This window comes from Anastrepha obliqua, chromosome 1 (assembly GCF_027943255.1).
Source record: "Anastrepha obliqua isolate idAnaObli1 chromosome 1, idAnaObli1_1.0, whole genome shotgun sequence".
Taxonomy (NCBI): Eukaryota; Metazoa; Arthropoda; class Insecta; order Diptera; family Tephritidae; genus Anastrepha; species Anastrepha obliqua.
This window is the reverse complement of record NC_072892.1, coordinates 110,727,621-110,744,725: the sequence shown is the minus strand read 5'-3', so window position 1 is coordinate 110,744,725 and position 17,105 is coordinate 110,727,621. Positions and strand designations below refer to the sequence as shown.

General features: G+C 35.2%; 3 protein-coding genes across 7 annotated transcripts; 2 read left to right on the top strand and 1 right to left on the bottom strand.

Annotated features, from left to right (window-relative positions):
* Window positions 1-577: 577 nt before the first annotated feature.
* Window positions 578-4,003, top strand: LOC129235575 (translin-associated protein X). Of its 2 annotated transcripts, XM_054869482.1 has the most exons (4): window positions 578-1,289; window positions 1,470-1,629; window positions 1,682-1,904; window positions 3,894-4,003. In XM_054869482.1, the coding sequence occupies exons 1-3, from the start codon at window positions 707-709 to the stop codon at window positions 1,863-1,865; spliced, it is 927 nt and encodes a 308-aa protein (XP_054725457.1). In that variant the 5' UTR covers window positions 578-706; the 3' UTR covers window positions 1,866-1,904; window positions 3,894-4,003. The 2 variants fall into 2 exon arrangements, with proteins under 2 accessions (XP_054725457.1, XP_054725456.1); XM_054869481.1 differs by lacking the exon at window positions 3,894-4,003 and having other exon boundaries at window positions 1,682-1,980.
* A 320-nt stretch (window positions 4,004-4,323) lies between these two features.
* Window positions 4,324-5,716, bottom strand: LOC129235574 (aprataxin and PNK-like factor). Its single transcript, XM_054869480.1, has 3 exons — window positions 5,010-5,716; window positions 4,767-4,930; window positions 4,324-4,677 (listed from the first exon to the last, which is right to left on the bottom strand). The coding sequence occupies exons 1-3, from the start codon at window positions 5,612-5,614 to the stop codon at window positions 4,445-4,447; spliced, it is 1,002 nt and encodes a 333-aa protein (XP_054725455.1). The 5' UTR covers window positions 5,615-5,716; the 3' UTR covers window positions 4,324-4,444.
* An 8,213-nt stretch (window positions 5,717-13,929) lies between these two features.
* LOC129235569 (saccharopine dehydrogenase-like oxidoreductase) lies at window positions 13,930-15,940 on the top strand. Of its 4 annotated transcripts, none has more exons than XM_054869472.1 (3): window positions 13,930-14,048; window positions 14,156-14,216; window positions 14,356-15,940. In XM_054869472.1, exon 3 carries the CDS (start codon window positions 14,505-14,507, stop codon window positions 15,786-15,788), a length of 1,284 nt encoding a protein of 427 aa, XP_054725447.1. In that variant the 5' UTR covers window positions 13,930-14,048; window positions 14,156-14,216; window positions 14,356-14,504; the 3' UTR covers window positions 15,789-15,940. The 4 variants fall into 4 exon arrangements, with proteins under 4 accessions (XP_054725447.1, XP_054725449.1, XP_054725446.1 ...); XM_054869474.1 differs by having other exon boundaries at window positions 14,330-15,940; XM_054869471.1 differs by having other exon boundaries at window positions 14,124-14,216.
* Window positions 15,941-17,105: the final 1,165 nt, after the last annotated feature.

The window sequence follows — 17,105 nt, the reverse complement described above, 5'->3', positions numbered from 1 at the left end:
TGTAAAATGAATGCCTTATTAATAATATTTAACAAACCTTTTATTAGAATTATGTTTACAGACCTGTTTTCTTTGCCGGCATCCATTGCATTTAGTTTTTATTTTGATGTTTTTCCTTATAGGTCCCGAACACGCTCATGCATTTGCTGTCCAGCAGCTTATATGTGTGCGTGTCGGGTGGCACACGTACTTGCTTCGTGTCACACATAATTGTTGTGGGCTTTTGCATGATGAAAATCAAAAATTTTAGATATTAACGTCATGCACTTTTTTTAGGAATATCTGGCGCCATTTCGAAAGCGATTTTTTAAAGCTTAACGGGAAATTAAAATATAACGGGGGTGTCGGGAATGTCAAAACCAATAACTAATGAGAAAAAATTTGGTCAAGAAAAAAGTCACAACTGCGAAAAAAAAATTGTTATCAAACTTCACAGCAAAAACAAAACCACTATACCAGAAAAATTGCTTTTTCCATTAACAAAAAAAATCACAGCACAAAAAAATATAAAATCAATGTCTGTTTCCTTTCAGTAGCAGTATCTATTCAAAGTAGCTAATGATATAAGCGATTTTTGATACATAGTGGAGAAATTACCGATACTGAAATATCACTCAGTACAAATTTGCATCGGCACATCCCTAGTCGGTGTCTAATAGAAAAATAGTTAATTTTGCACTCTGGATAAAGTTTGAAATAAGTAAAAATGTCTCAAAATTTTCGTTTTCGGAATAACAACCGTCGAAACCAAACCAAACAAAAAAATGTTCAGAGTCTTTCGGCCACAGATGAACAGAATCCAGTGCTAAAAGCGTTCCAGGAATACGCAAACGAGCTGGATGACAAACATGACCGCCATGAAAGGCTTGTGAAACTCAGCCGCGATATTACAATCGAAGCGAAACGCATAATTTTTTTATTACATACAATAGATGCACGAAAAAATAACCGTTTCCGAGTACTTGAAGAGGCTGAAGAGCGCCTGAATAAGATCATTGATACAAATTTCAAGGCTATAGCCCTGGAGCTGAATGGATATGATCCCTATCAATACCGTTGGGCATATTCACCCGGATTACAGGAATTCATCGAAGCGTACAGTTTTATGGAGTATTTCAAATGCGGCGGAGATAAACCGTCGGATACCATGTCAGACTGGATAATTTTGCAAGAAAAAATGAAATATAAAGAAGAACATGAAAAAGTTAGTCAAACAGATGACAATTCTGAGGAATCGGTAGTTGCACCAGATCAGAAACAACAGGAAGATAAAGCTGTAGAAAAAATAGGTATGCCGATTTTTCTAATGTTTCAAATATATGTAGTCAAGTTGAGTGGATCTCATAAAAATATACCTATAGTAATAATTACACTAAAATGTGAAACGAGCTATCAGTTTCATGAATTCTGATTGAAATGTCAAAGCATTGTAATTTAATTTTAAAATATACTATACTCTTATTTGACAGAACCTCAAAATGTAGAATTCAACATCGATCCCACCGAGTATATTTTGGGAATAGCAGACCTAACCGGTGAATTGATGCGGCGCTGCATCAATTCTTTGGGCAGTGGGGAAACGGACGTATGTTTGGAATCATGCAAAGTTTTAAAACAGCTTTTCACAGGGTATTGAGACGCTTAAAAAATTTGTCCAGTAAATTCACTTTCTATATTACAGCTATATAAGTCTCAACGTACAAAGATGTCGTGAACTTTCGCGTAAAATTTATACAATGCGTCAAAGTGTATTAAAAGCTGAAAACGTTTGTTACAATGTTAAAGTAAGGGGTGGGGAAGCAGCGAAATGGGGTGCTGTTTTCGAAACTAAAGCAGCTGAAGACCTAGATGAAGGGTTCTTTTAAATGGCCTATGGTGGACTTTGTAAAGGATTGCATCAAAAGGTATATAACAATAGTTATCATATAGAGTGTTTTATAATGAAATTAAATAAAAAATAATTAAATTACCTTAAAAATATATTTTTGTATGCCAATATGGCATGTGTTAATTTAACTTAGATGTAAACTGATCTAGAAGTTGTAAATGGCGGTGAGCGCAGCTTTGTCAGTTCATTGAGGGCACCAAAAGTGTTTGAAATGCTATTACAAGAACAATTAATGTTATGCTTCATCTTATGCACTTATGATTTAAATCATTAGGCAAAGAAATTTGCAATTGAGAATGGCTGCATTACTTTGAATAAATATATTTGCGGCTACACTTATATTCATATAATTATTCATATTATCTGAAGAAAACAAGTTTATAAATAACAAGTACGAAAGGCTATATTCGGTCCGGTCCGAACTATATACCCGCGCACATTTGAGTTAAATTTAATTTACTGGCTGTTCATTTTTGGAATCAAACAAACTCGGACAGAGGGACGAGCGGAATTTAGTGTGAACATATAGAAAATGAGAAGTTTTATTCGATTTCAATAATAATTGTCGGATTTAATAAGGCAGAGAGGAATACGTGTACCATGTTTGGGCAAGTGATATGCATTTACGGTCGGTTCTATTTAACTGGAAGGACCCGGTTTTATATCCGGCCAAGGATTGTCACTTCAGCAGCACCTTATATGTCTCACATTTCTTTTCTTTGGTGTATATTTTTACCAAACTTGAGTAATTTTTCTTCATTTATATATATTTACTAGCATTTCCCAGTGGGCTTCGCACCACCATACATAAAATGTTTTTTTATATCGCAAGAAATTTTTCATATTAAGTTTTCTCTATTGAACTCGTAAAATGTTGAAACAGTTGAATTAGTTGATTTTTTTCATTCAACATACTTTCTAAAGATGTCACAATAGCCTTTTCTGTACTTTTTTAAAATTTGATTGTGGTGGTCACCTATATACAGGTAAGGTGAAAGAGCCGATAAAAACTTGTAATTAAACTTTGATTCTTTAATTTCCATTTCAATTTTTTACGCTAAATAAATTATGCTAAAATAAATAAAGTTAAAAATGTTTTTCCAGTTCCTTGAATGCTCCAGTTTTTATTATATTTTCGTCCAAAATTAATATTAACATAATACACTTACAACCACAACAGTACAACAGAAACGCTCATAAGCGGCTGTGTTATTTTTGTTGTTTTTCCCATACAGGCATTTCGTTTGAGAGGAAACCATTACTCACATAAAATGTCATAACTCAGGAACGGCTGCACCGATTTCAATCAAACTTTACACAAACCACCTCCTTAAAGATAGAAAAGAACTCTAAAATTTTTGTGTCAATCGGTTCGGCGATTCTTGAGTTATAAGATTGCCAAGGAAATGTAACTTCTTTTTATATATATAGATTCCTTCAAACATTTCACATTACTTCATTTAAAACAGATATAATTTTTTTGCTTTTTTTGAAAATTAACATTATATGGCAGGTGATCATGGGAAACGTTTATTTTTTACGTATCACTTATTTCTAAGACTTTTCTCTCTAATTTAATCTTATATTTCAGTTGAACCATTGACTAACAACATCTTAGAGTCAAAATATCACTACCTCATTTTAGTCAATCTACCTATCGTTCGCCCAGTTTTTGATATTTTTGGCGATAAACCATGACTTAGCAGTGTGCTTTGGGTTATTGACCTGTTGGTAGATCCAATGCAATGTAATTTCGCCACTTCGCATATGCCAACATAACGGTCTCAATCTGACCTTCTGAGAAATTATTTATAAATAACGGTACGAAAAATTTAAATAAATAAGAGTATAAATGTAGATACATAGAGGGTGTAAGCGAGACCGTAAATTTTATAGTTTGTGTATTTATCGGATAACCAACTTTATTATCCGTTTACGTATCTAATTGTAAGGTCATTATATACATACAAATATTAACATTTGTTATAAATCATGGTTCGTTTAGAATCGTCCTCGTTGTCTTTGACTGGGAGCGCTACAATCTTTCGATATTCGACTTGGAAGCCGAGGCTTATAGCTGTACACCATAGGTTCATATTGGTTTCAGAATCGCTTTGCAGAATCGATTTTTATTCTCAAGACTACAAGACTGCATGCCACAAATTGAAGGAGCAGCTCGGCCAAACTCCCAAGAAGGATGTAAGACCCAATTATATATATATTCAACTGATGAAAGCTGATTAAAACTACTGGCTCCTTTGAGATGTTTGACAAAGCAACAGCTGAAGAAATACCAAAGATAAATAGAAAGAATCGAAAACTGGTGGAAGTGGTCAAATTGTTGTGTGTATATCTATCCCGATTCCTTTATGATGTTACATACAACTGTTATGTGAACAAAATTGTAATACCCTGGTAGTCAAATAGAATAAAACTACTGTTGACTTAAAATTTCTTATTCACAAAGCATATAGTTAATACAATGTTTAAGGTACTTTCATCCATTTTACACATACTAATGAAATAATTCGAAACGATTTAAAAATATTCCAGCGATTATTCTTCAGCTCTATCACAGGCATCATAATCATCTTCATCATCCTCCTCATTACTATTTGGCACGTAATCTGAGTCAAATTCTTCATCGTTAATAAACGGGTCGTCCAAATCATAATCGTCTTCCAATTCTGAGCTGTTAGCTGTATTATTAACATCATCCCCTGCATGTTCTTGTTGTCGGCGTTGTCGCAACCTCAATCGGTAATTTTTGTAATTTTGTTCAAAGTCAGCTTGAGGAAGAAATCAAATTTGAATACGAAAAAGAGAGTATGTAATCTAAAGCGAAATTTTATTTGATTGGTGCATTAGTTTCTTTTACTTTCTGGTGGATGATTGAATTGCTCAAAATGTACTGGGTTTCGACGATAACAGAGATTACCATAAGGGCATTCAGGTGTGCCCTTAGGCGGTGGTGGATAATTGGGCCTTTTGTAATCATCATCACCAGGATGTGCTTCTTCTTTACGATGCATTGGATTACGTCTGAGTAAAAAGATCGAAGCATGTTGAATTACAAGAAAAAAATGTCAAGAAACATACATTTTCAAAATGCTTGCATTACCTGTAGCAACGAATTCCAAACCGGCAAGAATCACGGGAAGTAGAGCTGGCATCAGCTTTTTCTACCTTAATAGCGGGTTTTATATCAACTGGATTAGAGGTACCGGAGCCAGATGGCCGTACGTCGTTAACATTACTATCTTCGTTATCAGTTAGTCGTTCAGACTTAATTTTAAGTACTAGATTGGGCTCTTCTCGATTTTGCGTACAATCTGAATCTGAGTTACAAGTTGTATCAAGCTTTTCTTTTTGAATATTCATAATACTGTCATCAATTCCACTTGGCTGAGATTCTTGATTGGTCTCAGTTACTCCATTTTCATTGTTTTCATCCGACGATCTACAGCGTTTTGTTACAGTATTCAGTGCCCAACTTGCTTCGCGCTTATGTGAAACCTTTTCATTTACCTCAGCAACAACGTCCAAAGTTTTGCAATTTTCATTTATTTCTGCAACTACTCTTACTCTAACCCCATTGTAGCAATGCGCGCCATCATCATCGATGCTGTTTTTTTGTGTGTTCGACGAAGAAGGCGATTCGGCTTCATCCACTTCATTATTTATTTTTTTAGGATTTAATATAGTTTCATCCTCTGCTGGGAGCATTCCGAAAGCTATTGGTTTAGTTTATTTAGTAAGGTAATTTTCGCAGAGCCGTTGTGAAATAAGAACGCATTTGATATTGTTTATTCTTGATTTTGTTTTACACTACTTTCGTATACTCGTATCAGTGTTGGCAAAGTGTAGGTATTTTCGATATCACTAGCGGTATTCATTAACCGCTTAAGTGTGAGAAGTAGTTAAAACAAATTGTTGGGCAATAACCGCCACGCGGAGCTCTCGAAATTCGAATTGAAATGAGTGCCACTAGTAGCAGGCTAAAAACACGTCAGACAGTTTATAATACTATGAATCGAGCGGAAAGAGAAAGTAGATTAGAGCAAAAGCGTGCAGATGGGCCAAAAACTAAAATTACTGGACGTGCAGTACGCTTGAGAAGTGTGGTATTTTTAACAAGCTTTTATTAGCTCGGGTTGTATGTTTGTATGAATGAATGTAACGGAATCTTTGAGCTTAATTTTCACTGGCTTCTAAAAATCTGATCGACTCGGAATTTTGCACACCTATCAAGGACCGATGACAATGCAATAATTTGATAAAAGTTTTCCATTATCCTTATTAGGATTGCCAGGATTAATATTTTCTTTTTTAGATCTTCTGTAGAAGAGTAAGAAAGACAGAGCTAACGCGCGGTCTGCGCATGCCTGCACTCTCCGAGTTACTCTCACTGATTTCGGGAGTATACGACTTACTCTTTCGAATTCGAATTTGCTCGGGCACGCGGCACTGCAGTACGAATAGAAGGCTAAAACGTTTTCAGGGTAGTTGCATTCTCACTTTGTATAGTCCTTACACATGCGTAGATACTACAAGTCTCATACACGCAAATTTACTCTATTCAATTTTCATATAATATGTAATTTTGTTAATTACAATAAAATAATCAAAACATAAATTTTGAAATTATTTTACGGAACAAAATTTTGGCAAGTAAAGAAGGAATTTATCATGACCATAATTTCATTTATAAAATTGTATCGATTAAAGTACAATTCACAACAAAAATGAATTAGAACAAACTGGAACTTTACATCTCGTTTTGATTGTGTCAATATAATCCACGGTCTCCTTTTTCTATGCTGAGAGTATCTATTCTGTGTCAAGGCCAATGCTGGCCTATCTTTGGACATATAGTCGGTAAAGAAGGAATTAAATATAACACAATTAAATCGGACTATAAATCACTGACTGAATGAAAACAATAATTTTCATTCAGAAAAACAAGGCTCGACCTTCAATCAATGATCTATATGGGAAAAAGTATGTAACATATTGATTATATCAGTATATTTTAGACTCACAGTCGATAAGAAAGGAATTAAATATAATTCGAATATATCGAATCATTAAATCACTGACTGCAATGATAACAATAATTTTCATTCATAAAAACCAATCTCGACCTTCAATTAACTATTTAATGGAAAAAAGTCTGTTGAATGTTAATTATGTCAGTATATTCTGTTGTTATCTCTATATTTCGGGAGTGGGTAATTTGCGCGCCCGTTGCCTTCCTTGGATGGGGTAACCGTTTCTCAGGTTACTTCTCCGAGAACGAAGTTCTCTCTTCCGATTACTTCTGTATGAAGGTCGATAACTGCATAGCTTTGGATTTTCAATCGATACAAAAGAATTTTAATGGCCTAGGGAGACGATCCAGCATGCTTGACTGAGCTTTGTGTGTGTTAGTGCAGTCGGGTGTCGTCGTGTCACACATACTTGTTGTCGGCTTTTGAATGATGAAAATCAAAAATTTTAGATATTAGCGTCAATCAGCCGACACGCACACATATAAAGTTCTTGTCAAACAATGCTTGTCCGTCACCAGAGGCCATAAGACTCCAAAATAGCAATCGGAACCCGGCATACACAAATTTTTTCACGTAAACTCATGAAAAATCAATGACTTAATATACATAACTAAAGTATGTAAAAATTCCCCGCGTGCGCTATGGCCTGCGTAGCACTCACACTAGGGAGTTTGAGCCTGTTCGTACAAGTTCATTCCTGCAACTTACGCATCGGCCGCTACGAACTATCCGCCGCCGCCCGTCGGCGATATATATGTACATATATGGAAAGATGAATTACTCTATTTGTATCTTAATTTTTGTTATAATTCTGTTCTGAGGTAGTTGAGTATGACTGATCGTTCGATTTGCTATTACTTCATTACGCCTGCATTTTGCTTTGAATCAAGTTTACGAACCAGAAGATTATTGGGAAGCCGACTAGAGTATGGCGCAAGTCCTTGAAATCTTTACAAAATTGGATATAATTCCCACGGTTAAATTTGGAAAACTTTCAGTTACGTTTTAGGGGTGCATTTCAAGTAAAGGATTAGGATACTTAATATTTATTGACAGCAAATGGCCGCCAAACAAGATTTAAATATATTGAAAAAACAAAAAAACTTAGTCGGCAGTGCTACAAAATTTGGGTTTATTACTGAGAAATCAAAATAAACCAAATTTTACCCAGATAACGATCCAAAGCATGAGCAGCACAATATGCAGATGTGGCTTCTCTACAACTGCGACAAAGTTATAAGCACACCGACCCAGAGTCCCGACAGAAACGTGATTGAAAATTTGTAGACCTTTTCGAAGAAGAGTCTGGAATAATGGAGGAATGGCACAATATACTGAAAGTATACCTCGTAAACAAATTGGTCCATTTCATAAAAAACGCCTGCTAAGTAAAACGCGCCTGAAACTAACGGTTATTATACCAAATATTAAATTAATCAAAAAATGGCGTATTCACATTTTGTATTTAATAAAAGAAGCCTGTATTAAAGTTTGCAAAAACAGTTTATTGGCAGTGTCAAATTAGTATGTTATTGTTTTTGATGCTTTTTCAAAGAATTTGAAGTTTTTTTTATTAATTCCTTTTGAATAAAAAAAAAAATAAATAATTGGCGCGCACACTTCTGTTAGGTGTTTGCAGAGCTCCTCCTCCTATTTGTGGTGTGCGTCTTGATGTTGTTCCACAAATGGAGGGATCTACAGTTTCAAGCCGACTTCGAACGGCAGATATTTTTTTATGAGGAGCTTTTTCATGGCAGAAATACACTCGGAGGTTTGGCATTACCTGCCGAGGGGCGACCGCTATTAAAACAAACTTTTTCTTAATTTTGATGTTTGTGAATTCCGAATGGTAATCACGCACCAACCCATTTGGCTACGGCGGTCGAAAAAGTTTACTTAGGAGAAAATTATATTATTAATTTTTTGCGAATGCAAACTCCAAGGACAAAAAAAATGTGTGTCAATTTCTACTCGTATAAGTTTGTTGCAAAACAAATTTTTGGCCATTGATTTATTTAGTCTATGATATTACAATCTTACAAACTAGCGAACAGAATTTAGCGAGGATAATGCACGAAATATATCCGTCATTATTACAGTCAACCGAAAAAATAATTCTTTACTGACACTACTAGTTAAGACTAATTAAAATTATTATATATTGAACTACTGTTCCTTTTGGAAGAGACGAACGTATTTTAGTATTTCAGATAGTTCTCATTAAAAAAACATTTTTATATTATGTAACTTAAAACATTGAAAAGTGCCAAAAGTTACTAATCGGAACATTTAAATATAATCTTCCTAAAATAGATGAACGCTCAGTAATTCTATTTACAATATTTATTACAATTTATGCGAGAAAGGCAGTTCTGCTCTTACAAAAATCCAGATTAACAATACTGGATAACTAAGAGCAAATTTAGTACTCGCTTTTTGTATACGTTCTATTATGTTTTTGTCTGATTTAGCATACATGGTAAGGTCTCCAGATAAAGGAAGCATAATCTAACTTTGATCTCTCAAATTTTGTGTAAAGAAGCTTTAACGTATATGAGTTCAAAAATGGTAAACTGTTACGCCGAACGAAGTCTAACATTGCGTACGCTTTCAGAACGATATAACTAATATGTAATGAAAAATTTTATAAATAAAGACTTAAGTCTTGTAACTTTAGTAACATACTTAAGCCTTGAAATAACCTGTTGTTGTTGTAGTAGCATAAACATTCCCCATACTTACATATGGGGAATGCTGCTGGAGTGACAGTCCTTGGCCGGATATAAATCCGGGTCGTTTCGGTAACGTAGAACCGACTGTCGTGGAAACGCTTGAAGTAACCTCAAAGGCATTGGATTGTGCTTTCCAGTGAAGGTACAATGAGAGCACTTTTCAATATTCAAGAACAGAGTTAAATTTACCCAGCTCAGACTAAGAAGAAAAGTAGAAATCAATGTCATCAAAAAAAAAAAGCGGTAAAGATCCAGAATGCTACCCTGCGGAACCCTCGATTTCGTCACATAAGGTTGCTAAGGTACGGTATCAAATGCTACCACAAATCAACTGTTGCAAATATACGATTTGATCCACTTAAGAAAATTGGAATGAAAGCCTTTAGTGAGATAATTTTTATAACAGTTTTTTGTTCAAGACTGCATCACGTGCTTTTGAGAAATCTGAATAGATTGTGTCAATTTGATAGTCAACTTGTAAAGCCATATTTTACTTAAATGTTTTTGTATTCAAGCGTTCTCTTGTTGTTTTACAAATTATTATAAATCATATTTATATACAATATATATAGTAAAAAATATATAAAATAATATAAATAGAAATTAGGAACAAAATTGTTGTATCCTCAGCGCAAATGCTCACGCGCTACGAGTACATATGTATATGTATAAATTTCAATGCACATTAAACAGGTAGTAGCAGTTGCACCAATCAACAAGAACAACGTAATTGGTTTGTGCTTTCGGTACCCAGAATGTCGAAATCTATAAACAAAGATACAGTTTAGAGTAACTTAAACAAAATTTAACAATTTAGAGACCAAATAAATAGAAAAAAGCTCAACTACTGCCGACAGCTGTTTAATGTGTCTTAATAAATTTCTTTATGGTTTCGATATTTTACACTTGTAGTATGAGTGCATCGCCTATCCAAATTGACTTCATTGCATTTGTCTCACGACGCAAAAGTCTTTTTAACACTCCATCAATGGCATTTGCATAGTCCTTAATGCCTGTAATAAGAATTATGGGAATTAATATAAGATTAATAAACCCAATCTCGCTTAAAATGTAGTAATGTACAAAAAAGTTGCCAACGAATCGTGATAGAAATATAAGTTTGTAGACCATAGTCTTCATCATATTTTGTCATAATCACAAAGCTCAGACATGTCTTCAATACAGTCAGTTTCTACAGCCAGAGGGTCCTCGCTTTTAAGACTTTTACGATACCAGCGCTGCAGCGTGGAAGCATGAGGAAGCGGAAACCCTTTTTCATACAAATGGTTGTATGCCTTTGGTCCCGCTACATGTAGACATATGGCATTAGAAATATCCGTATTTGACCATTTGATGTTTTGATCTGTAATAAATTTATAGCTATGACACTGGACTTTGACATTAAAAAGAAAAAAAATTAAGACATACTTGGGAGGAGCATTTTCCGAATTTGTCCTTCAGTGAATATTTTCTTTAAATAGGTCAGCAAAGCATTCGCGTCATTCAGCTTGTAATTTAACTCCCGATTCTCTGCCTTCAATTTTGTAATTTCCTTGTTTAATTCAGAGATTTTCATCTCTTTCAAGCATTCCAAAACTATCAAGCTGCAAGTTGATCGCAAATATATGTATCAATATATTCAGAACAAAGTGTTTGCTTGTGTATACTTACTCTGTTTGCGTTTGGCAGTCTTTAACCAACTCTATAGGTGGTTCGGCCAAACAGGGGGCCGAATTACGTTGAACAGCCGACGGTGGTGCGAATGGAACGGCTTTTGCCAATAATTTGGCTTTTGAACCACCGCATACCATATCCGCACGTGAAAAGTGATCGGCGCAAATATAATCATTGCATCTGAGCTGGGTATGGCATGATCTGGACCACAGAAGCCGTTCTGATTCCTCGATTGGGACCCTGAAAAATGGTCCTTTCCCACTCCCGGCTTTTTTTAAACAAATTGCGCACTTTCTCATTGTTTTGTTGGGTATGGTTTAGTTAATTAACGAATTCGGTGAACGTATTCAGATACTTGCACTCAAAAGTCCAAATGTTGATTTAAAACGTAATTTTAAAATTTCTATACATGAGTTTATTAATACTCAATTTGAAATATGCATTTTTTTGTAAATTTCGGACAAATATTAACCATTTTTATTCTGTTTTCAACCAGTTAATGAATCTATTTTTACGTTCGCATCCATATAACATATTATACTATTTTATGGCATTAGTTTAAACAAATTATTCACACTTTATTAAATATAATCGCTGCGAAAATACTCTTGCACCCAAGGAGTATCTATAGAAGGTGGTGTAATTACAATAGTAGTTTTTCTTCTTCAATTCGCTTTTAATTCAGAATGCCAATAATACCAAGGCGAATTGAGTACTATAGGTGGCGCTTTCTCAAAACAGTTAATTTTTTCTTCGCGATCTTGACACGTCTGACGTCAGATCCCTTTCCACTACAAAACAACTGACAAAATAAACAAAAGGAGGATCAATCACATGTTTACGAAAATTCAACGAATGCCTTTGTAATATTGCGATGACGCCGGAAGACGCCGCATAAAAACACAAAAAACTGCATTTGGAGGCATTATATTAATTTATGCTTTGACAATGTAGCACGCGGTATTTCTTTTTTTTAGCTTGTTTAGTTTAACAGTCCTTAGGAAGGCGTAATCTTATGGTCTTTCATTGAATATTTATATACATACATACAGTTGGGTGATTGATCAAGCTCTTGATGCTGTCCCACAAATGGAGGGACCTACAGTTTCAAGCCGACTTCTAACGGCAGATATTTTCTATGAGGAGCTTTTTCATGGCAGAAATACACCAGGACGTTTGCCATTGCCTGCCGAGGGGCAACTGCTATTAGAAAAAAACATTTTCTTAATTTTGGTGTTTCGGTAGTCATGGAGATGTTATTGGCGGGTGTTAAGGAACAATCTTTATAACTCCAAATTATTCGGAAAATAATAATTTCGTAATTATTTGCCTTCAAAGTGCCCTCGGGAACTTCACTATAATTTGGCACATTACACTATATACGTGTTTTTACTTATTTTTATACTTATATTAGAATTATTTGCATTAAAATTAAATGCAAATGCATTTGTCCATACAATCACTTTCTAATTTTAAACGCGAATAAGAAGAAGATTAGAATGACAACAGTATGGTGTTGCCGGATGCCTGCAAATGAAAACAAAAATATGAACAAAAATGAAGTATTTTAGTTTAGTGTTAATGATGGACCCATAAGACGTTTTAATTTTGGGTTCAATGGTTTTAACACGGAAAGAAGTTCTACGCAAAAATACTGTGGATTGCGTAGCCAGAGTTGGACTGATAAGGGTTATTTTTTTGAAGCGCGGCCGAAGGCCACCCACGCGAAAAAGAGTTCTGCGCAAAAATACTGTGGATTGCGTAGCCGGAGTTGGATTGATGAGGGTTATTTTTTTGAAGCGCGCCCGAAGACCCGTCACGCGGAAAGGAGTTCTACGCAAAAATCCTGTGGATTGCGTAGCCGGATTGGACTGATAAGGGATATTTTTTTGAAGGGAAACGAGTTTTTTAATAAAGACAACTACGACCACCCTATTTGTTTTGCAGACATGATAATCGAATTTTGTGGAGAAAATCTGTCAATAAAAGGCATGAGGACACGTTTGTAAAACGAAGCAATACAATACACTTATGAACCGTAATTTTTTGCCTTTTAATTACTTTATTATGTTTTCAACCCTCCACTGAATATCTCTACATACGAACTTCGTTTTTATTTCAGGTGTATGGCAACACTAACTTTTCGCTAAATTACAGAACTTCAACATTAAATTATTTAAAAACTATAAGGCTCCGGAGGGTGTGGTTTTCGGTTTTAAGATGGGTATACACCCCTCTACCCTCCCCTTTTAATCTTTTTTTCAAAGCGATACACATTATACAAAATTTTTCCCTAATAAGAATTGTCCGAAGTTAACGCAGAAAACATTAAAAGTTTTATTCAAAATTAAATTGTATTTTGAAATCTAAATTATACACGAATATTATTATATAAATACTTATGTTACGTAAAGCTGATGGCCTAGTCGCTAATGCTTTTTAATTCATTGTGATTGTAATTCATTACTTTTCCAAATTTCAAAACAAAAAAAAAAAAAGATGTAAAAGTAAACAAAAAATGTTTTCATTTCATTTGTGTTGGTATCCTAATGTTTAAGGTGAACGAAAAAAATCATATCTGCCATTTCCTGCTACCACCTTGTATGAATTCGCCTTGGTTCAGTTGGAAGATCCGGATAATTGTAAAAGGTTTAGAACAAAACGACTCAACTGTATCTTGTTCAAAAGCAACAAAATCAAAATGTAAATGGTGAACCATTGAATAAGACTACATATAACTTGATTTTATTATTTTTTAATCTCAAATCTAATTTTAAGGTTAAGAGATTAATATTTGCATGTAATTCCAGCCAGGATTTCAATACTTCAAATATCTTGAAAAGAAAGAGGATTAAGGAGAAATTTAATCGGGTAAGCGAATTTTCACCGGTTTAATAATTAATTTATATTAGTGCAACTGATTCAGTCAAGGTTTGATTTCGTTTCATTGAAATTTTTCGAATTCTAATTTTGTCGAATGATAGTCTTCTCTCTTTCCCTTTAATAACAGGCTGAGGAGTAAATGACGTGTCGACAAAAAAATAAAAAATCGACTTTTGATCAGAAGAGATAAGCAGCCTTGTCGCAACCATACTAGTTGCCATATATGAAAGTCGTTCAGTTAATTACCTAATAAAATAGAAGTCTTAAAAAAGCAGGATGTCAGAAAAACTCGATGTGATAATTTTTGGAGCTTCAGGCTTTACCGGAAAATATACCGTTTTTGAAGCTGTTACTGTGCTCCAAAACTATCGGTGGGGTATTGCTGGTCGTAGTCGTGAGAAGTTGGAAATTGTGCTTAAGGATATGGGTGCGAAAGCGCAAAAAAACTTAAAAGATATACCAATAATAATTGCAGATGTAGAGAATGAAGCCTCCCTGCTAGCAATGGCCAACAGGTGTCGAGTTTTGGTAAATTGCTGCGGACCATATCGCTTCTTTGGTGAGCCGGTAGTGCGCGCCTGTCTTGAAGCTGGCACTCACCACGTGGATGTTAGCGGAGAGCCACAATACATGGAAACAATGCAATTGAAATACAACAAACAAGCACAGGAGCGCAAAGTGTATATTATTTCTGCTTGTGGATTTGATTCAATACCGGCGGATATCGGCATCATTTTTATAGAAAAAAACTTTGATGGGGTAGTAAATTCAGTTGAGTGCTATCTTCGGAGTTATTCCAAGGGAGGATCTACTGGAGGCGCGCGGATCCATTATGGTACTTGGGAAAGCGCTGTTTACGGCTTAGCACATTCAAACGAACTACGGGCAATACGCTCCAAATTGTACAGCGAGAAACTACCCAAATTTCATCCTGTTTTAAAACACCGTCCGCTGATTTTCCGCTCAGAAATTGTTAATAACATTTGTCTACCATTTCCTGGATCGGATCGTTCAGTTGTTATGCGTTCACAGCGTTTCCTTTATGAGCATGACCATAAACGTCCAGTTCAAATGCACGCTTATGTAACTTTTAAATCTTGGATAACGGCAGTTTTAGTTGCTTTGCTTGCAGTCTCATTTGGTTTATTAACAAAATTTTCTTTCGGTCGCCAGTTATTGCTTAAGTATCCAAAATTCTTCTCATTAGGGTTCGCTTCGCGCGAGGGTCCATCAGAAGCAAACATGGAGCGTACCCATTTTTCATTTATCATGAGAGCAAATGGTTGGTCGAATTCGGATCGATTGGTTGAACCAACTGACCAATACGCAGACCCTCCTTCTAAAACTTTGACAGTCAAAGTATCAGGTACAAATCCAGGTTATGGAGCAACCTGTGTTGCTTTACTTAGTACTGCTGTAACCATATTGAAAGAAAGTGAAAAAATGCCTGGGTCCGGTGGGGTTTTGCCACCAGGAGCTGCTTTTGCAAAAACAAGTTTAATATCTGAATTGGAAAAGTATGAGCATGGTATTAAGTTCGAAATTTTAGCTAACAAGTAAAAATATTTAAAACAAAACAAGAATACGGCAAATTTTTCGTTGTGTTAGATTTTAACCAATGTTATTTTAAAATATTTTTTATACTTTTTGCTACTTTAAACTAATATAAATATTCGTTTGTTATCAATTAAATTAACTCTATCTAACAAGAAAATAAAGCAAAAACTAACTAATGAAACACAATTTTGGTAGCATCATTACATAGCCGTACAAGAAACTGTACCTTGGCAGATATTCAGCTGCTTGTATCGGTAAGTGTCCCCACATATGTACATATGTTTGCATGCCTCTTATCTAAAGTAATACAATATTTTAATGCTGCCGTCATAGCCGAATGAGTTGGTGCGTGACTTGCATTCGATAACGCCCGGGCTGGAAATCCACCGGACACAAAATATCAATATAAAAATGTTTTGGCTAATAGCCATACGAGTGTATTTCAGTCATGAAGAGCTACTCATAAAAAACTCTCTGCCGTTCGGAGGCGGCTTAAAACTGTAAGTTACTCCGTTTTTGAAGCAACATCAAGACGCACACCTCAAATTAGAGAAGGAGCTTGACCAGATTACCAAGATTGAATGTAGGCGCTAATTATATAACATATACAATATATACAGTCAATGTCAAAAGAAAGTGTACAAACTTGGAATATATTAATATTAGCTTTATTCAATACTTTGATGGGTGATACAAAGAAACATATTATATTTTTTTAATTCATATTTAATACAATTCAAGTTTATACAAAAACATAAACAAAATTATTACGACGAAAAAGCTGCCACAGATGCTCAATGGGGTTGAGGTCCGGTGACTAGGGAGAGTGATCTAATTGCTTGGGTACGTGATATAGCATCCATTCTTTGACAATTTTCGCAGTGTGCTTAGGGTCGTTGTCTTGTTGAAATACCCAAGACCGATCCAAGCTCAATTTTTCGACACTAGAGCGCAGGTTATTCTTCAATAAGTTGAGATAGTCTATTTTATTCATAGTGCTTTCTATGAATGTCAAATTACCTACCCCGCCAGCGGCCACACACCCCCACACCATCACCGAGCCACCCCCATGCTTCACAGTGGATACTACATTACCTTCTGCAAGTGCCGTATTTCTGGTTCGCCAAATTTTTGTTACTTTTTTCTTGCCGAACACCTCAAATTTGCTTTCGTCGCTAAATAGTACATTATTCCAAAATTAAACGCCGTTATACTGGTACTTTTTAGCAAAGTTTAATCGCTTTATTTGATTGGTTTTCGATAAAAGAGGTTTTTTCCGCGGAACTCGCCCATAGAGGCCGTTCGCATACAATGCTCGAC